We start from the raw sequence: 19,885 nt of genomic DNA, 5'->3' as shown, positions 1-19,885 counted from the left end.
TTTGATTCTTGTGGGCTTCTTTCATTGGATGTGTTCACCCCCGAGTATGCCACTCTGTTGGGGGGTATTGAAGAAGTTCTTGGCCGTTGATGCGGCCAGATACCTCGAGTTAGGGCTGCGCGGAAATATAGTGACCGTGATTGGTGCATTGACCCAGTTGAATTAGCATCCCGCCGGAGCTAATCCGAGCAATACAAGCATAGAATATAGTAGAAAATCTGCCATCTTTGTGGACTTTAGAGGCCGGAAGACAAGAATACTAACCCTCCTATTATGATGTAGGCCGGTGTTTGTAAGGTAGAATAGCAGGTCCTCGGCGATGCTGAGTCTCTGTCTGGGTATGTGGTGGTAGCTCTAACATTGTGGTTTATCGATTACATCCTTTCTCGTGGCATCCCTGTTCGGCGATCTTAGTATTACCAGTGAGTCAACATTACTTTATCATAGGGGTGTACTAGTATCAGCGTTGGAGTGTCGATGCTGCAGCAAACCGGCATTACGGTGATAGCGCCGTATGTAGATGTGAATATATAATGGCCCTGGCCCGAATAAACGAATCAAGCCGTTCCCCCAGCATCAACAACCTAACCACTCAGCGGGCAGCTTGAAAATCAAATTAGTACACAAACTTAGTGTGAATCAGGCCACTCAAGCACCATAACCAACACCCCCCCAGACGATTACTCCAGAACCACAAACAAAGCCAGCGAAACTTCATCCAAATGCAACATGTACCTACAAATGATAGCCCCAAACATAATGTCAAAGATAGTCAACCTAACATATCAAATCCTCGATGGTCTAACGGTCATGATTTCCGCTTGTCAATCCCTTTCGGGAACAAGCGCGGGAGACCTGGGTTCGACTCCCAGTCGGGGAGGTATTTTTTTCTTCCATCTTCATTTTTTTGTAATCCATTACCACTCTCTGCCGCTCAGTACTGGGCGCAGCATATTTCTTTCACATTCGTATTTGGCATATCTGCCACTAGCTCGTCCATGGTACCACTACAAAAGTGATATATAATTGATTGCGCTAAGGCCTCGTAGAACAAAGAGATCCGTACATTGAAACCCTCCAAACTGGGTACTACTGCTCTGTGGCTGGAGTTATTTGTACACATCAAACAACATACCAAGACACACCGTAAACAACCTTTACAAAGTACTAGCCAACGAACTCATTGAAAGAACATTAATTGCTGCCCAGCGTGTACTAACTTAGTATGTAGTATCGAATCCTTATCGTACCCGCCAAGTAAGCCTACCCGAATAGGATAAATCACGCCCGCGCGCCCCACCCAAATCTGGTCGCGCGCGCGTTCCACCGAACAAAGGAAACCCTCGGCAACAATCGATACAACCTTATTTGGCCCTACAGACAGACAAGACAAGACAAGACGCTCATTGCGATGTAGACTGCCAAATTAGCAACTGCTTACAGCTACATCCCTCACATCCCCCACCCGGAAAGAGAGAAAGGAAGGAGGAAGAACCGAAGAAATGGCACCTGGCCGTAAACGCCGCGCGGTATGCTACCCATACAGCTCTACACCAAACACATACATAAATCTAACAATGAACTGCAAAGGTCCCCGACTCCCCCAGTGAAGATGACCTCCCTACGCCCGAGACGCAACGACGCCGAGTAGCGGCGCGCCAAGCGACAGAAAGCGAAGACGATGATGATGCTGGAGACGATGATGCGTACGATACCCGGGCGCCTAGTAGCACAGACGTGATGGTGAAGAAGATGGTGCGATTAGCGCTAGCGAGCGAGTTCTCGCGGCTGCCGATCCGACGGTCGGATATCAGTGTCAAGGTGTTGGGGGAGCAGGGGACGAGGCAGTTCAAGACGGTGTTCGAGGAGGCGCAGCGCGTGCTGCAGGAGAAATTTGGGATGGAGATGATGGAGTTGCCGGTTAAGGAGAAGGTTACGGTGCAGCAGAGGAGAGGTAAGTTCTTACCGAGATTTTGGATCGTGTCTGTGGTGTATTGGCTAACAGGTGGATTTGGATGAACAGCTGCGCAAAAAGTCGAAAAGCCGTCATCTACGAACAAGTCCTGGATAGTGACGACTACGTTGCCGACAAAGTACCGGAAGCCTGAGATTTTGCTGCCTAGTAAAGCGCCGATGGAGAGTACATATACAGGGCTGTATAGTTTTATTATTGCGGTGATTGTGCTTAATGGGGGCACGATTCACGAGCAGAAGCTGGAGAGGTATCTTAAGCGGACTAATACGGATGCGTGGACGCCTATTGATCGGACGGATCGGTTCTTGCAGCGGTTGTGTAAGGAGGGGTATCTGGTGCGCAATCGCGATGTGGATGGTGGGGAGGAGGTGATTGAGTATATTCTTGGCCCGAGGGGGAAGATCGAAGTGGGGACTAAGGGGGTTGCGAGGTTGGTTCGGGAGGTCTATGGACGGTCTGATGACAGTGAGAGGGATGACGAGTTTGAGATCCGGCTGGCGCGGAGTCTCGGGCTTAAGCAGCCGGAACCGCGTGCCCAGGAAGAGCAGGCTGAGGGTGGTGGTAGTGATGGGGAGGAGGAAGAGGGCGGGAGGCAGAGGCAGAGGCGGGAGCAGCCTAGACGTCGGGTTAATAGGCAGCTGCCTGAATCTGAGCCTGAAGAGGAGAGTGAGGAAGAGGAGAGTGATGATTAACCACCATGCTTTTTTTCTTATGTGACGACTTGCCGTTTGTTGTCTTGTTGCTAGCTATACACTGTCTGAATGATACCCGTTGATTATGGCTCCTGATTTGTATAGATTGCTCACCTGGTATGGAAGAAAATCATATGTGGTACCGGCCCAAAACACCACTGGTGGTTTAAACAAGGATTCGTATTAGACCCGCGGACTTGCCGCATGCATCTGAACAGCCATCTATGCTTCGAATACAGGAACAAAGTAATCATCAGTGGTATATCTATGATCGAAAAAAAGTCGCTATATACAGTTGTTGACGTCTATTCGCTGTCACTGGCGCTGTCGTGAACCGATCCATTGTCCGCATCCTCCCTTAGCCCCTCCGCCATGATGTACTCTGCTTGCTGTAGCGTGGACTTGATCTCCTGGTTATTGTAGACGAGCTCAGCCGGCTTCTGACCATGCTTGTTCCTGACACGCGGATCGCAACCGGCTTCGCACATCATCTTGATCATTGCCTCGCCTAGTTCGGCGTCTTTCTCGTTCGCATAGCGCACGGCGGTATGCAGCGGGGTATCTTTGTCCAGACGGGTGAGGGGGTCGCATTCGAAGTACTGAATATCGAAGAGGGCGTCCATGACGTCGTCTGCAATACAATGGCATTGGATTAGCATGTTTATAAGGCAACGCTTATGCCAAGGTGATAGGACTATGGTCTCAATGAGGGGGATGGGTTCAACTTACAGCTACCGTACGTAGCACATATGTGAAGAGCATGGTTCCCCATCGAATCCGTCACACTGTTGAAAAACTCGGCCACTTCTTCATTCGACTTCCCTTCCATGCCCTCCAGGACACTCTCTATCAAATGAGGCTGATCGCGACGGCAAGCCTCTACGACTAGTTCACGGGGGGAAGCGCCCTATGCAAGCAATGCTTGTTAGCAACGCTACGGGGGTGGGGTACCGCAGCACTCACTTCGTCAGCCATGTTTGGTTGTTCTTGAGAAATGGAAGGTACAGAGTATGACGAGTAGCTGTATCTTGAATAGTCAAAGTGGTTGCGGAGGGGTCAAACAAATGCCGCAAGTATGGGGCCGGGTTAGCCGCGAAGGTGGTAAAGGAGGCGGTGTCGGAAACGAGGACTGGGGATCAGCAATGCCTCAAAGCAACTGAAACAATCGACGTAGTGTTTCAGAGTAGTAAAGCAGTAGCCCTGGATGTTGAGTAAAACACCGAAAGCTTTAATCGATATAAAATCCTTGCAGCTGCGTTTGAAAGTACTACCAGTAGGATATTGTCTCCTATTGTTGTTCCCCGCGGCCGAGCATACAGTACAGTGGAATGGATGCATGACTCCCGCCGCGGACGGCCACTCGGAAGGGAGGTTACTCCGGCCGGGCCAGGAAGCCCCGCGTCCAATCGGCGGCGGTGAATCTCTCCGCCAACGAAATCGCCGGTCGATAAGAGCCTCAGCAGCTAGCCGGCGATTATCGTCCAGATCGCTGCGACCCTTACTTGCGCCGGACAGTGGCAGCTGCACCAGTCCCGTAACCGCCTTTATGAAGGCTATGCTATGCGAGAATTGTGCTACAGACTGACTGATTGATTGATCCCTTGTTTATTTGAAGACTTTCACTCCAGGAGCAAACAAGCAATATTCACGATGCCGTTGACCTGTTAGTGTTCTCCTGCAGTCCCTACATCTACAGTACTTTTTTTTGGCTAACTGTCACCTTTCTACTCCCCAGTCTGCCCTAATTGCAGCAATGCGCTCACGATTTCTCGTGCGGAGCCGACCACAAGGCATCCCCTAGGCGTTAATCGATTCGAGTGCCGTACATGCCCATACCAATATGCCCTCGACCAGAGCTGGTTTGAGAAGACACCTATGAAACAAAAAGAAGTGGAGGATGTCTTTGGAGGAAAGGAAGAATTCGCAAATGCGGATAGCATGGCCAGTAAGTTACGAACTTTGAGGGGCACTCTTCCCTACGGTTGTTGGAATAAACTTGGGGGCTTGGGGCTAATGTTGTGCTTTCTCTTCCTTTTCTCCTACCCGCAGCTCAATGCCCCGCAGAAGACTGTAATGGCGACCGCGCATACTTTTTCCAGCTGCAGATTCGGAGTGCAGACGAGCCGATGACCACATTCCTAAAGGTGGGTGCGCACCAGCGGCTTATGCGGTTCTCATGCATCTGGCCTGACATGCTTTGCTGATTGCGGTTGACAGTGTACCACGTGTGGTGCCCGATGGAGAGAGAACTGAAGCTACTCCATTATTAGAGTTTTGGAAATCCCTGGAGAACAATGTGTGTTGTTCAAATAATAGAGGGGCGGGGGATAACGTAGAGGATGAACGCGAAGGGTAGAAGGGGACACGAAAAAGGAAGGCTGGTGCTACGGTGTATGATTAGGACGATGATCTGGGCCCCCTGCGATTGTGATTGTTCCCATTTGCGATGATTTGCATCTAAATTACTAGAGATACCCCTCAATGGATGATGACACCAATCCATAGCACTACTATACAAGAGTGGTTAAACTACACGCCTACTCCCTATTGAGGGAGCTAAGAAAAGTATGTCAGATTAAGCGCAAAAGAAGAAATTTTCTTCCCGCCTCGTTGATCCAATTTATGATTTTTTTTTTTTTTTTTTTTTAGTACTTAATTATTTTTTGATTAATTTTTTTCGGTTCCTATCCCCCCCCTCCTACAAAATTTGCCGCCGCGAACATACTCTACGTACTAACTATTCATGGTAACCTGGCAACGGCAAATAATGGCCCGATTGGGATTGGCCAGATCCAGGTAAGCTACCAAGTTAGTAGGAGTATAGTACTTTGTAGGAAGGATCCTTTGTGTGTGTTGTTTCTGGTACGGTACCAAATCTTGAGTCATTTTTTTTTCTCCTCTCTTCTCTTATCCTCTAATAACCACTGTCGGGGTCCCAAAGAGGAAGGGGTTGGTCAAGGGTGGGAAAAGAAAAAAGACAAAAATGAGAGAAAAGAGAAAGGCTAGATACCTAACCGTACTGTCAGGTCAAGACACTGAGTGAGGGGCAGTGTTGATGGCAAAAAAAGACGTGGGCAAGAAAAAAAGATTTTCCCTCACATGTTTTGCCGCACCAGCCATCCCACTATCAAAAAGCGATGATGTTTGAGATTGTCGGGTGTCCACATCTTTTAGTGTGAATCGCTAGTAGAATTTGGGATATTATTGAGCATCATCCCATGATAGCGAGTACAAGCCCCGAGTAAATACCAACATTGCTATGCTGCTGTGCTGCTATCTAGTTTGCTACGTTGGTCGTTGACCTCACAGGGATTTCCACCAAAAAGTGGACCGGGCGGGCGCCACTCGGCCGTGCCACAGCAGCCTGAGAGCGGACAAATAACAACAGCCGCCTGCCGCGGGGTTCGGTTGCAAACATGACCAACAGGCCAGGCCATCATCAACCCACCGCTGCGTTGATGCCCAGGATTTCAGTCCAATAATCCACAATTTACCAACGGATAGAGCTAGGTGAATTAGATAGACAGGAGGGCCAGAGGGAGGGGACCGAGATGAAAAATTTTCGATGAAAGAGTGGTCAAGGTGGGGTCGTAGTTCGGCGCTCCGAGGGCGAGGAACCAAGGAAAGGCGAGGAAAGGACAGGCTGATCGCGCTGCGTTGCTGGGCTGCAAGCGTGTCCAGTTGAGTCTGGAAAAGGCTCCGCCGTGAAGATTCTGCGTTGGTCCCGCACCTGCGCGGTGGGGGCATTACCCCTCCATGTCCAATGATTTCAAGTCAAAGCCAAGGGTTGAAGCCCGCCCGCTTAGTCGCCTTCTCGCTTGACCCCTCCATATAAGTATTTCCCCTCCTCCCCCTCCCACAAATTTTTCCTTTCCCTTTCCTCCCTCGTCCGCTTCAGTACGTATATCTTCCCCCCCTCTCTCTTCCTTCTCACTCTTCTCTCCTTCTTTCTTGATTCATCCTCTCTCTAACTGACTTCTTTGCTCAGCACCTCTACGCGTTCTGGCCGTAGTATCTGAGCAATTTTTCTACAGACTTTTTCTATCTAATTCCAAAAAAGAACTTCGAGTTCATTCACAACCGTCATCATGGGGTGAGTTAAGACAACGATCATCATCTGACAAAGGAAGGACATGGGCTAACGGGTATCTTCTACAACAGTAAGGAGGACAAGACTCACATCAACATCGTCGTTATCGGCCACGTCGATTCCGGCAAGTCCACCACCACTGGTCACCTGATCTACAAGTGCGGTGGTATCGACCAGCGTACCATCGAGAAGTTCGAGAAGGTAAGGAGGATTATACATCTGAAAGAAGAACATCAAGACATGGTGCTAACAACATCCTACAGGAAGCCGCTGAGCTCGGTAAGGGTTCCTTCAAGTACGCTTGGGTTCTTGACAAGCTCAAGTCCGAGCGTGAGCGTGGTATCACCATCGACATTGCCCTCTGGAAGTTCCAGACTGGCAAGTATGAGGTCACCGTCATTGGTAAGTACTATTACAGAGTTCTCTCGATCAAATCAACATACTAACGTACACGATAGACGCCCCCGGTCACCGTGACTTCATCAAGAACATGATCACTGGTACCTCCCAGGCTGACTGCGCTATCCTCATCATTGCCTCCGGTACTGGTGAGTTCGAGGCTGGTATCTCCAAGGATGGCCAGACTCGTGAGCACGCTCTGCTTGCTTTCACCCTCGGTGTCCGTCAGCTCATTGTTGCCCTCAACAAGATGGACACCTGCAAGTGGTCCGAGGACCGTTACAACGAAATCGTTAAGGAGACCTCCAACTTCATCAAGAAGGTCGGCTACAACCCCAAGGGTGTTCCTTTCGTCCCCATCTCCGGTTTCAACGGTGACAACATGCTCGAGCCCTCCCCCAACTGCCCCTGGTACAAGGGTTGGGAGAAGGAGACCAAGGCCGGCAAGGTCACCGGTAAGACCCTCCTCGAGGCCATCGACGCCATCGAGCCCCCCGTCCGTCCCTCCAACAAGCCCCTCCGTCTTCCCCTCCAGGATGTCTACAAGATCTCCGGTATTGGAACTGTTCCCGTCGGTCGTGTCGAGACCGGTATCATTGCCCCTGGTATGGTCGTGACCTTCGCTCCCGCCAACGTCACCACTGAAGTCAAGTCCGTTGAGATGCACCACCAGCAGCTCAAGGAGGGTGTCCCCGGTGACAACGTTGGTTTCAACGTCAAGAACGTTTCCGTCAAGGAGGTTCGCCGTGGTAACGTTGCCGGTGACTCCAAGAACGACCCCCCTCTTGGCTGTGAGAGCTTCACCGCCCAGGTCATCGTCCTCAACCACCCCGGTCAGGTCGGCGCTGGTTACGCTCCCGTCCTGGACTGCCACACTGCTCACATTGCTTGCAAGTTCGCTGAGCTCCTTGAGAAGATTGACCGCCGTACCGGAAAGTCTGTTGAATCTTCCCCCAAGTTCATCAAGTCCGGTGACGCTGCCATCGTCAAGATGATTCCCTCCAAGCCCATGTGTGTTGAGGCTTTCACTGACTACCCCCCTCTTGGTCGTTTCGCTGTCCGCGATATGCGCCAGACTGTTGCTGTCGGTGTTATCAAGGCTGTTGAGAAGAAGGAGGGTGGTTCCGGTAAGGTTACCAAGGCCGCCCAGAAGGCCGGTAAGAAATAAGCTGGTGCAGGGTGAAAATGGCATGATGAACCTTTGATGATCAAACAAAACAATGGAATTACGGAATTAGACTTTGAGTTTATGTAGTTGATCCTACAGGACTTGAATTACGACTCGTTTCGTTCAATTGGCTCGCATTGTAGGCAAACTTGTAGAGATCTCCTTTTTCGGCGACATGAAGCCGGAAGTAGTTCTATATCAAAATCTTAGTAAGCGTCCAACGGCGGCTGACTAAGCGGACCATCAACCAACCAGACTGCTTCTCTCTCGACGTCCTCCACACTTGACAGACTTAGCAATGCTGTTGGTTACAGTAATCAACACGACATGTTTGAGATGCCCATCTACAACTTGGGCTCATGCTGAGTCTTCCGTAGGTGTATTACGAACTTTCTGCTCCAACCTACCGATGATTTTTAGATCATCTACAAAGTAATAGCCTTATGATGCCACGACTACCCTACGAGTACACACCCTGGGGCCATCATCCAAATCGCTAAATCACCATCTCCGACATGCCATCCAAGTATGTAGCCCAACGCAACCAGTTCAACTCCATTTCATCATCACCTTAAACATTGTCGGGTTTCTTAATAGAATCCATTTACTACGATATGAATTAATTAATCCATCTGAACGAAGCCTCGAGCTAGCCATTATTATGTTACTTGTTTCCTTCATCGATGGGTATGGTAAGGGACAAGTGTAGTCGCTACCCGTACCTGACTCACGTAGTCTGCTTATATACTGTGTGATCTTGACTGTTGCCGTGACCAGTCCTGAGTTGAAGCTGGCCGGCAAAACAAGACATGCTTATGGATGAAGATGTAGGAATGTAACTAACAAAACCACTAACAGTTGGGTCACTGTTCGTCTGTCATAGTGGCTCCTAGGCGCCTACGGTGGATTTAGATTGGCGCTTCTTTATGATAAACTAAGTCTGTAGTACTACTGATAGCTTTTTGGTGGTAGCCATAAACTAATTTTATCATGGTGAGAGGTAGTAGATAATATTCCAGATAGCTTGTTTACGTAGGGATCCCCTTTTTGATAGCCTAGTTATTTAAGTAGTGTCACACTGCCGGCTTTCTGGAAGAACAATATCCCTTTGTAAGGATGTAGGGACTACGACAGAATACGGGTAATTTAGAGGAAACAACGCAGATAGGATAGGGATGATGTATCCGGAAATGCTATTCTCGGCCACCTTGGCTATCAGCTCTGGGTGACATTGCGATCGGGTGAAGACCATTGTCGTCAGCGGGTGGTTAGAAATCTTTAGTTTTCAGCCATCGAAGAATGAACCTGAGGCCCGCGTCTCAAGAAGCGAGTGTCGATCTGGTGAACATTATGATTCAGCATCCAGGGCTGTCGTCTAAGATAGGATTTGAAGTAAGGATTAAGTTGATTGAAGCGATAGCTAAAGTCGCTATTTAAAGCATACGGCATGACACTGACATGGGAGATTGTTAACCACATCTAATATGAAAGGTGTAACAGAATAGCGGCCTCAAAAGTAAATATAAGAAGCGCACTAAGAATCTAAGATATCGAATAGAATCATTTCAGTCCCCATATCCCTCGAGCAATATCATGTCGTTTAACCACAACATCCACACACTCTCGAAGGTCATCAACCATCAAAGGCAGAGGCGGAGGTAGCACTGGACGTAAAAGATGCATATTCATGTTTTCTCATACTATATCCTCCAATTGTAATGCGATACACTGCTGAGCGTGGTTCTCGGGCTTGGAGGTAGTGTCTTACTTCGAGTCAGAACGGTGGTGATTGAAAGCCATGCATTAAGGTTTCCTCTCTGCGACTCCTCGTTCTTCCCACCCCAGATGCAGCATCCTACTCGTGGATCTTGACGAATCCACCCTTGCACTTTGTATAATTCAGCCCTAGTACGCTGAGCTTACCCACTTCAAAGCCATTTGTGGGATGATGCGGAGTATTCCGGAACCATCGACAGCTGGCTGTCGGGTTTAATCTTGAATTACAGGAAAAGAAAGGACGTATCGGATAATCCTAATGTGATGCAGATGATGACGAGGGAATTGAGTGTACAAGACTGGTTCACAACCCCTCTCCTCTGAAAGCAATGGGAACCAGCCCTCCCCATTAAACCCATATCCTCCCTATCTCCATCTCCAGCCTTCATTCATCAAGCCTCTACGTAAGCTACCATCACTGTCAAAACTGCAAATCAAATGCCTAACGGCGTACCCATGCCTGACCTCTCCAGATATGTAATAGTTAGATAGAATTGCTAGCGGGTGCGAGGGGTGAGCGATCTCTCTCCTTCTGGCCGTTGGCGACGCAGCAAGAGCACCCTGGCCGTGTTGAATCTGCGTATAATACCACCACAGCCTATCTAGAATAGAAAAAAACTTTGTAAAATCAGTATATATCTATATACATATAGCTCTAGCAGTGGTTTCTGTAAATTTTGAAGTTTACTTTATATTCTGCAGACAGTAAATAGCCCGACAAAATGTAATGAAACTTATGGCCAACTAAGTATTAGTTTCTGAAGGGTAAGACAGACCCCATGAAGTATGAAACTCAAGCTTCACAAGGTCGCGTGTTCATATATTAACTGTTATAATATACACCTGATGACATCCTTCACAGCCTCACACTGCAACAATAATGGATCAGGTATCACAAGCACTTTTTCCGAGATGATTGAATATTCAGCTTGTGGAAAACACTTCACAGCTCATACTCCCAGCATAGACCAGGTCCACAAGTACATCTACTAGATCTACTATCTTGTCAGAAGACTGCAATTAGCACACTTGCCACCCAAACAGCAACTAAATTTGTAGCCAATATATCCCTATTTCTCAACCTATATAGTCGGTCATTGAACCACTCAAACCCACTATTATCTATACGTTGGTATAAAAGCCTGGTGAATGGAAATATGACAATAGCTGTCAACAATTTATATCAGAGCTTGTACACACGATCATGACCAGAAATACTTAAGTCTCCTTTCGGTATGGTCATGAGTCAAGATATTCATAGAAACAGTTAACCTAACTGGACGTGGAAATATATGGTTGTGGGAATGAAACGAGCAAACTAATGACCTCAGGTACCAAGAACCGACGTGCAGAGGCTGTAGACAAATGCCTCTTTCTTCCTTCCTGAGCTCTTGCTGGACTTTATCCTCCCGATGCCTCATGACCAGATCGATTTCCTCCTTAAATGGCGGATATGTGCTGACTATGCCCAGCCGCTCATTCATTTCGTGGTATTCGACCTCGGCAATCGCTAAACAAAGCATTGCCTGTTTGATCTCGTCATCCGACTTTCTCACCCTGGCGTCTACAAGCTTCTTTATTGCCCTTGAGATGCGCTGGTATCTCATCGACTTCTCCCTGAAGTCCGGATCCGCTGCTCTCTGCTCTTTCGTCGAGCATTTCTTCGAACATTGTCCGCGGACACCGGCTTCTTTTCTGGCAAGGATTGCTTTGCTTTAGCTCTTCGCTTCCGCTGTTAGGCAGCTCTGCGATCGCGCACATTCCTTTTATTCTCTTCAGAGCGTGCTTCATTTAGTCTCTTATCAATCCCAGGGTTGTTCTTGCGCCTATTCCGCTGGTATTCCTGTTTTCTTACGTGGAAGCGCTGCACTTGTTCCGTTGACATTCTGGCCCTCCACTTTTTGTGATAGAGCCGTTGTCTCTCGACAGCAGCCAGCCGCTTGGCTCTTGCATCTGAGCTCTCCATTCTCGTGCCCTGCTTCCTAAGAGGGTGGAAAGCATTTTCTGAGAAATTGTACTCCCAAGTGCAGTCATCTTGGTTGTCCACCGGGCTCGCCTCGCTGGTTGAGGCAAGGGCATGGTCATCTTCACTTTCACTATCGGCGATCAACCCACCATCGGTCAACCCATCCTCGGTCGACTCATCGGAGGTCGTAGATTCGTCCGCGGTCGTTGACTCGTCCTTGCTGGGGATGAGATGAAGATCGACACTGTACATTGCTCGGTTTCTTTCAATGAAAAGTGCTTTCCTCGTCCGCGCCTTGCTGGTACTGGGACCCTGTTTAGGGTCGCAATGGGGTCGATGCTACTCTAGCATGCTCGAATGCGTGCATGTGCATGCACCTGACCATCTGAAGCCCTGCTTAGGATCTTTATATACACATGCGTTGTGTAGATGCTTAGGGCATTTCGGTGCGTGTGCTCCAAGCGTTGTAGTATATTGCTTCTGCGAGCTAAGATATCGGACGTAAGAACTGACGAGCTCTGCATCTGAGTTCATCGCGCCATGGCATCTTGAACAATGCAATGAACTGGCAAGTCCTTGGGACAAGGTCTTGGTTTAAGACATTGTACTGACATGAGTGATGCCTAGTGCAAACAATGGTCAGAGTCCAGTGCATTAGCAATTTGTGGGCTGGTATGAACCTACATTGACTTGCAAGAGATGATTTTTGATATCTCCGACGGCCACTGAGTCCCTCGTTGAAAAGCCCAATTCTTGAATTGCGTATATACAAAAGGTTTTCATATTCATGAAGTAGATTATATTGTTCTGGTAGATGATTTGGCTATGCATGCCGGCTCTTTGGTGTCATGCATCGGAACTGTCATGAGTGATTCAAAGCCGGGCAGCTTTAGCCACGGTGTTTCTCTTGGCATTGAAACTCATCATTCTTCCGATTGCTGATTTCTTGACAGAGATCATTGACCTCGTCGATAAAGGTGTTCCCCCACCCGTGATTCATTATAGGGTTTGATGAAGACGGTCGATGGTTATCATAGCGTCGACTTCGATGTAGCCGATGCATTTCTATATATAAGAAGTAGGAGTATATATATTAGAAGAAAAGATGAGCACCATGATAGAAAAAGGGATGAACTCTCAAAATATATGATGAAAGGGCATTGTGGAACATACTAAAGCGGGAGATAGCACACTGAGAGGGGAGAGGAAGTGGAAGAAGAAGGAGGAGAGATGGGCAGCTATTTATACCCGAAAAGGTCGCCGTTCTGGGTCCCCAGTCACTCGGAAGATGCCGAGTGTGAAAGGAGACAGTGCAGGCATCATGTTCAGAAACCCGAACGGCGATTGAATCACCTTCAATCGGCTGGGAATGAGGCCTGTCCTACCCAGTGACGTACGCAACTGTCACTCGCACCAGGCAGATGTGCTTCACCTGTCCTATCTTGCGAGTTATTCATCACGGCCAGACTGATGCCTAAATGAAGGTCGTACAATGACCCCTCCATCCCATCTTGGCAAAGTGTAGTCCACCAGGACGGTTGGGAAGTCATCTCAATGGCAGCACTTCCTTCGGAACAACCCACCGTCAAGGATGGGGAATTTCCATGGGTGAAACTCATCTGTCGAAATCTACCAGAGCCACCTTCCTTGTGGTTCGTTACCTTGCGGCAAGTGCCGTGAGTGACCCAAGGATTGGAATGATTGACAGGGATCCGCCGTTGATCAATCCAGGCAAATGTCACGACGATGATTGACATTGCAGCCAAGCGAGGAAAGTTGCATTAGGTTGTGTCTGAACTTAGATGCTAGTGCAAGCCTTGCGAATGTTATCAAGCTTTGGGGGTTTGCTTTGCTAGCTGCTTGTTTGTCCCTCTTCACGCAGTACGTCGTGACTATCTATGCTAGGGTTCTGAAATATTGCTGAGATTTACCTCGGTTTTCTAGAGTATTACTGTCACCCATTGATCCTTCTTACTTGCAGTCATATATACACATATCAACCAAATCGCTTCCTTAGCGATCCACAAATCAACACCCACTCAACCCATGCACTCCTCCATCAGCTGTATATTTACAAGACCCTGTCCCAGCTGTTGTGGCATTCTTCCCTGGATACAACACCACATTGTCATAGTCGATATTGTAGCACGGATGTACCTCTGAGCAGGAGACCGTCGAGACCACAGACTTCTCAGTATCCACCCATCCCGTGAAATTGACAAACGCAACATTTGAAATAGACATCTTGCTTGTACCCGCATAGGAACCGTTGTCTCCACTGTCCTGACTGATGGAAGGGCCAGCGCTTGCGCCTTGTACATTGAAGTTTGAAAATAGGACGTTACGGATGCTGCCCCAGCCATCGCCACGAGGTACGCCGGCGCTTTCGTAGGAACTTTGGGGGACGAGAGCTCCGACCCAGGTCTTGAGGTAGGCGCTGTTGTGCATGTCTTCGTTGTAGCGGATGATCTGGATTACGGTTAATACTAATGGCGATGGTGGCCGGGAAACAATCACGTACATTGACCTTGTCCACGCGAATGTTAGCAACACTGCTATCTTCCAAATATTGACCCAAGCTGCCAATGGCAATGCCGTTGCCTCCACGGCAGGTAACATTCTGGATGTCGATGTTGTAGGAGCGGGGCTTGATAGCGATGCAGTCATCTCCGCCTTGGTAGACGAAGTTGGTGAGCTGGATGTTGGTAGCGTCCATGGTATCTGGATACGAGTGCTAGTCAGAACCTAACCCATTCCACTAGAGCGCGGACAAAAAGAATCATACCGAAACCATCCGTATTCTGCACCCAGTTATCGCCCCAGGGGGCATCTACAGCCGTGGCGTTGCAGTAGATATTGTTGAAACGCATGTTAGTCCCGTTCATGATGTTGACACTCCAGAGGGGCGGATCCTTGACGTAGAAACTGTCAACAATAACCTCAGACACGTTCCAAAAGACAAATGGCATCGGACGCCCCGGCTGCGTGTCGCCCTTCTCGGCTGTGTACCAAGTATTGCCATTGCCATCAATGCCGCCGGTGCCATAGCCATTGATGGTGATGTTGTCGCCGCTAATAATGAAGCCGGCATGATGGTTCTGGAACGCAATGGGGTAGGAGTTGTTACGCCAGTAGGTGAGGTTGTCGGAAAACTGGACCGAATCAGCGTTTCACAAGTCACGAGATGGATAGTGAGGGAGTCTTACTGTCCACTTCCCCCGCCATTCGATTGCGACGTCCTTCAATGTGGGATGCAGTCTCGTCGCAATCCAGTACGATTGGTCTTCGGGGAAAATAATGGTACCTCCATTGCCACACTCTTTGAACGCCGCCATAATATTGGGGACGTCATCTTGGTGTCCCCCGTTTGCTCGGACGGTGCAGACATTGTGGTTGTTTTCCACATTACCTGCATGGCCAACGGAGGCCAGCCCCAGGAAAGAGAGCAAAACCGAAGCTCTTAGTTGCATTGTGAATGCGGGTGATGCGCGAAGTAAGTGCCTGGGAGCATTGAGTTCCTTTAATGAACGCTGACCGGGGCTTCCACTAGAGGTGATAGACGGTCAGACCAGACTTCGGTGCTACTTCTACCGAACTACAAATCCAAGTAATATCGCCAGTTTCCCTGTGCGGAGAAAACCCGGGGAGGACTCCATGCACTGGCGTTTGAGTGACGCCTTCATGCACGATCGACGGGCTCTCTGTAGGAAATTCCACCAATGACGCCGGCATACCTACTAGCCTACTGCTGCGCAGCCAACCAACACCGCACCCCTGAACGTGTGAGAAAGCTTGCTTGTTCGCTTATATTTGATTGATTCATCCTGCCATTCAGCCGAGACTGACCTGACTAATTTACCCCAGAGTGTCCCTCAAGCCAATCGATCCGTCCCGCACGAGCCGGCCAGCGATATTAACTCCTCGAAGCTAGCGACCCCTCTTCGCTTTCTGGGCAAAAACCCGGGGGAACATTATCTCGAGCTGAGATGTTTATATGGGCCTGTGTGTCGGATGGAGATGGATATTGCTCTGTGTGGTAATGGGTGCTGCAGTCTGCGGAACAGACAAAACAGCAACCATGCGCTGGCACAAGCTCTTGCCGGGCGTGCTCGCTCTGCTCCCTCTCTCAGTTGCTCAAAGCTGTTGGCGCAACACCACTTGTTCTGGTCCGACCGAAAGCGCTTTCTCCGGGCCATGGGAGAAAAACATTTTCGCGCCGTCCTCGAGAACCGTTAACCCTGAGAAGCTTTTTCTCATTACGCAGCCGGATAAGACGGAAGAGTATTCCCCATTTGCGCTTCATGGAAACGGTTCATTGGTGGTCTATGACTTCGGAAAAGAAGTTGGCGGCATTGTCTCCGTAAATTTCAGCTCCACAGGCAGTGGTGCACTAGGAGTGGCATTTACCGAAGCGAAGAACTGGATTGGCGAGTGGTCGGATTCGTCGAATGGAGGCTTCAAAGGCCCTGATGGTGCGCTCTACGGCAACTTCACCGAGGCCGGAAGTCACTACTATGTGATGCCGGATAAGAGCTTGCGTGGTGGATTTCGTTATCTGACTCTTTTCTTGATCACCAGCGACAACTCCACCATCCAAATCGAGGATGTGAACTTGGAGATCGGCTTTCAGCCTACCTGGTCCAATTTGAAGGCCTACCAGGGGTACTTCCATTCCAATGACGATTTGCTCAACAAGATCTGGTACACTGGTGCCTACACTCTGCAGACGAACGAGGTGCCGACCGACACGGGACGGCAGATCCCAGCGATGGCCGTAGGCTGGGCGAATAATTGCACCCTTGGACCTGGCGATACGATCATTGTCGACGGAGCGAAGCGTGACCGTGCAGTGTGGCCGGGTGACATGGGGATTGCTGTCCCTTCCGCGTTTGTGAGTTTGGGCGACTTGGACAGTGTCAAGAATGCGCTGCAGGTTATGTATGACACGCAGGTAAGATCACTTCAAAACGACAGTACTATTGCTCGGATACTAACGCTATGCAGAACAACTCGACAGGTGCATTCGACGAGTCTGGCCCACCGCTGAGCCAGAAAGACTCGGATACATACCACATGTGGACAATGGTGGGGACCTACAACTACATGCTTTTTACCAATGACAGCGACTTCCTCGAGCGAAACTGGGAGGGATATCAGAAGGCCATGGACTACATCTACGGTAAGGTGACTTATCCCAGCGGCTTGCTGAATGTCACGGGTACTCGCGACTGGGCCAGATGGCAGCAAGGATACAACAACTCCGAGGCGCAGATGATGTAGGTCATTCCTACCCTTGCATTTATCCCCATCTAATGATCTCAGTTTGTATCACACCCTCAACACAGGCGCGGAGCTCGCCACCTGGGCTGGAGATTCAGGCGACCTGTCCAGCACCTGGACCAGCCGGGCGGAGAAGCTGCGTCAAGCCATTAACGAATACTGCTGGGATGACTCGTACGGCGCATTCAAAGACAACGCCACCGACACCACCCTGCACCCTCAAGACGCGAACAGCATGGCCCTGCTCTTCGGGGTCGTGGATGCGGACCGGGCCGCCAGCATTTCTGAAAGACTAACGGACAACTGGACCCCAATTGGAGCCGTGGCACCCGAACTGCCAGAGAACATCTCGCCGTTCATCTCATCGTTCGAGATCCAGGGCCATCTGACCGTGGGGCAGCCACAACGAGCACTGGAGCTAATCCGCCGCAGCTGGGGATGGTACTACAACAATGCGAACGGCACACAGAGCACAGTCATCGAAGGCTATCTACAGAACGGCACGTTCGGCTACCGCTCTGACCGCGGGTACTACTATGACACGGCATATGTGTCACACTCGCACGGTTGGTCTTCAGGACCGACGTCGGCGCTGACGAACTACATCGTGGGGATCAGTGTCACATCTCCACTGGGGGCGACCTGGCGCATTGCCCCGCAGTTTGTCGATCTGCAGTCCGCCGAAGGTGGATTCACGACGTCGCTTGGAAAGTTTCAGGCTGGATGGTCAAAGACAGACAAGGGGTACACGCTCGACTTTACAGTTCCGCACGGGACACAGGGGAACCTCACGCTGCCGTTCGTCAGTGCCGCGAAGCCATCTATCAAGATCGACGGGACGGAGATCAGCCGGGGAGTGCAGTATGCCAACTCGACGGCGACCGTGACGGTCAGCGGAGGAGGAACGTACAAGGTGGAGGTGCAGTAGCAGATCAGACGTGACTATCACTACCAAGAGAACAAAGTAGCAAAATAGCATGACTTCGCCTCCCATTTCACCCCCAAATCCTGTACTAGATCAACCGTCCAATCAGGGCAGTTCTAATCACGTGCTCCTAATCATCCGATCCGCTCACTTCCACCGCATCCCCATACTACTCCAGACTAGACTTTACATCCATCTTCAATCCAACCCAACCCAACCCAACACGACACACAAAATGCCACCGATACCCCCTTCCCTCCGCGCCGCCCGCGCTCAATGGCGCACCTGCGCCCAACATCTCCACGCATCCACCAACCCCCCCAAAACCCGCCTCTACAGCACAACCCGCACCCTCCGCTCCAGCACCACTGCCAGCAGCACCACTACCGCCAGCAGCAACCCCCTCCGCAACGCCCGGCCCATCCGCAGCCGCGAGCAGGACCTCGCGCGGAGCAAACGCTCGATGTACATCTCCGCGACGGGGATGATCGTATGCGCAATCGGGATGTACGGGGTGATCAAAGCGGACGTGTTCGGGCTGGAACAAGCAACCCCCACCAGTACCACCGAGGGCATTGACATCGAAAACGCCACCAGCAGCAACAGCAGTGCGACCAAACTCGACGGCCCAAGCACAGGCTTCCCGACGAAACCCACCCTAACGCACATCAAAGCCGCCGACGGCACAACCGACCAAGTGGAGACAGGAACGAGCACGATCCCACATTTCCCGGCGGTGATTCATCTGCCGAAGTGGTTGGAGAGTGAGAATCCTCCTGCGTCTGCGACGGATTTGCCGACGCAGAGTGGTACTGGTACTGGGGAAGGAGAAGGGGAGGAATATCATCTTCTAGGGTTGGGGATTCGCACTGTCTCATTCCTCAATTTCCAGGTGTATGTGGTGGGGTTGTATGTTGCGAAGGAGGATTTGGCGGAGCTGCAATCGCGACTTGTGCGCACGGCGGTGCATCCGCCTGGAAAGGGGACGGAGTCGGTGATTGATAATGAGGTGGGAGCTACGGCGGCGACGTCGTTGGTGTCGATGGAGAGGGATAAGTTGAGGGAGTTGTTGTTGGATGCGGAGAAGGGGGAGCAGGCGTGGGATATGTTGCTGAGGAAGGATGGGTTGAGGACGGCGTTCCGGGTCGTGCCGACGAGGAATACGGATTTCTTGCATCTGAGGGATGGGTGGGTGAGGGGGATTACGGGTAGGGCGCAGAAGTATAATAAGGAGAGTGGGGGAGAGTTTGAAGGGGAGGAGTTTGGACAGGCGATGGGGGAGTTTAAGGGCCTGTTTGGAGGTGGGCAGAGGAAGAGTGTGCCCAAGGGACAGGTGTTGGTATTGGCGAGAGGGGCGAAGGGACAGTTGGATGTGTTGGTACAAGGTGGTGGTAGTGGGAAGGATGGAGTGCCGGACCGGTATCTGGGACGGGTGAAGGATGAGAGGATCAGTCGGTTGGTGTGGATGAATTATTTGGCGGGGAAGACTGTCTCCAGTGAGGGGGCCAGACAGAGTGTCGTGGATGGGATTATGGGGGTGGTGGAGAGGCCAGTTGGGACTGTATAATCCCCTCTTTTCCTTTGGTGGTTCAAGGATTTATGTAGTGTAGTGTA

The 19,885-nt window shown here is 50.3% G+C and overlaps 10 protein-coding genes and 1 non-coding gene across 11 annotated transcripts; 7 read left to right on the top strand and 4 right to left on the bottom strand.

The window, feature by feature from the left end:
• Positions 1-46: 46 nt before the first annotated feature.
• Positions 47-608, top strand: An18g04900 (hypothetical protein; the record flags this gene model as incomplete). The annotated part of the gene is made up of 3 exons (XM_059745799.1): positions 47-136; positions 310-399; positions 465-608. The coding sequence occupies 3 exons, from the start codon at positions 47-49 to the stop codon at positions 606-608; spliced, it is 324 nt and encodes a 107-aa protein (XP_059602959.1).
• Positions 609-790: 182 nt separating this feature from the next.
• On the top strand, positions 791-880 carry tRNA-Asp (GTC). Its single transcript has one exon. It is a non-coding gene; the product is annotated as a tRNA-Asp (tRNA).
• An 860-nt stretch (positions 881-1,740) lies between these two features.
• An18g04880 (uncharacterized protein) lies at positions 1,741-2,667 on the top strand (the record flags this gene model as incomplete). Its single annotated transcript, XM_001398909.3, has 2 exons — positions 1,741-1,954; positions 2,024-2,667. The coding sequence occupies 2 exons, from the start codon at positions 1,741-1,743 to the stop codon at positions 2,665-2,667; spliced, it is 858 nt and encodes a 285-aa protein (XP_001398946.3).
• A 305-nt stretch (positions 2,668-2,972) lies between these two features.
• Positions 2,973-3,642, bottom strand: An18g04870 (uncharacterized protein; the record flags this gene model as incomplete). Its single annotated transcript, XM_059745798.1, has 3 exons — positions 2,973-3,298; positions 3,397-3,574; positions 3,619-3,642. 3 exons carry the CDS (start codon positions 3,640-3,642, stop codon positions 2,973-2,975), a joined length of 528 nt encoding a protein of 175 aa, XP_059602958.1.
• Positions 3,643-3,731: 89 nt separating this feature from the next.
• An18g04860 (hypothetical protein) lies at positions 3,732-4,205 on the top strand (the record flags this gene model as incomplete). The annotated part of the gene is made up of 3 exons (XM_059745797.1): positions 3,732-3,780; positions 3,920-4,038; positions 4,122-4,205. The coding sequence occupies 3 exons, from the start codon at positions 3,732-3,734 to the stop codon at positions 4,203-4,205; spliced, it is 252 nt and encodes an 83-aa protein (XP_059602957.1).
• A 112-nt stretch (positions 4,206-4,317) lies between these two features.
• Positions 4,318-4,920, top strand: An18g04850 (uncharacterized protein; the record flags this gene model as incomplete). Its single annotated transcript, XM_001398906.1, has 4 exons — positions 4,318-4,330; positions 4,403-4,612; positions 4,717-4,811; positions 4,885-4,920. The coding sequence occupies 4 exons, from the start codon at positions 4,318-4,320 to the stop codon at positions 4,918-4,920; spliced, it is 354 nt and encodes a 117-aa protein (XP_001398943.1).
• Positions 4,921-6,755: 1,835 nt separating this feature from the next.
• An18g04840 (uncharacterized protein) lies at positions 6,756-8,324 on the top strand (the record flags this gene model as incomplete). Its single annotated transcript, XM_003188927.2, has 4 exons — positions 6,756-6,760; positions 6,829-6,958; positions 7,021-7,159; positions 7,216-8,324. 4 exons carry the CDS (start codon positions 6,756-6,758, stop codon positions 8,322-8,324), a joined length of 1,383 nt encoding a protein of 460 aa, XP_003188975.1.
• Positions 8,325-8,668: 344 nt separating this feature from the next.
• An18g04830 (uncharacterized protein) lies at positions 8,669-9,576 on the bottom strand (the record flags this gene model as incomplete). The annotated part of the gene is made up of 4 exons (XM_059745796.1): positions 8,669-8,717; positions 8,799-8,877; positions 9,047-9,114; positions 9,404-9,576. The coding sequence occupies 4 exons, from the start codon at positions 9,574-9,576 to the stop codon at positions 8,669-8,671; spliced, it is 369 nt and encodes a 122-aa protein (XP_059602956.1).
• A 2,259-nt stretch (positions 9,577-11,835) lies between these two features.
• On the bottom strand, positions 11,836-12,318 carry An18g04820 (hypothetical protein; the record flags this gene model as incomplete). Its single annotated transcript, XM_059745795.1, has 1 exon — positions 11,836-12,318. The coding sequence occupies one exon, from the start codon at positions 12,316-12,318 to the stop codon at positions 11,836-11,838; it is 483 nt and encodes a 160-aa protein (XP_059602955.1).
• A 1,776-nt stretch (positions 12,319-14,094) lies between these two features.
• An18g04810 (uncharacterized protein) lies at positions 14,095-15,536 on the bottom strand (the record flags this gene model as incomplete). The annotated part of the gene is made up of 4 exons (XM_001398902.1): positions 14,095-14,535; positions 14,588-14,787; positions 14,852-15,218; positions 15,273-15,536. 4 exons carry the CDS (start codon positions 15,534-15,536, stop codon positions 14,095-14,097), a joined length of 1,272 nt encoding a protein of 423 aa, XP_001398939.1.
• A 608-nt stretch (positions 15,537-16,144) lies between these two features.
• On the top strand, positions 16,145-19,838 carry An18g04800 (uncharacterized protein; the record flags this gene model as incomplete). The annotated part of the gene is made up of 4 exons (XM_059745794.1): positions 16,145-17,017; positions 17,071-17,245; positions 17,412-18,235; positions 18,315-19,838. 4 exons carry the CDS (start codon positions 16,145-16,147, stop codon positions 19,836-19,838), a joined length of 3,396 nt encoding a protein of 1,131 aa, XP_059602954.1.
• Between the last annotated feature and the right edge of the window lie 47 nt (positions 19,839-19,885).

Source organism: Aspergillus niger, assembly GCF_000002855.4.
Source record: "Aspergillus niger supercontig An18".
NCBI classification, from domain to species: Eukaryota; Fungi; Ascomycota; class Eurotiomycetes; order Eurotiales; family Aspergillaceae; genus Aspergillus; species Aspergillus niger.
This window is presented reverse-complemented; position numbering and strand designations above follow the sequence as displayed.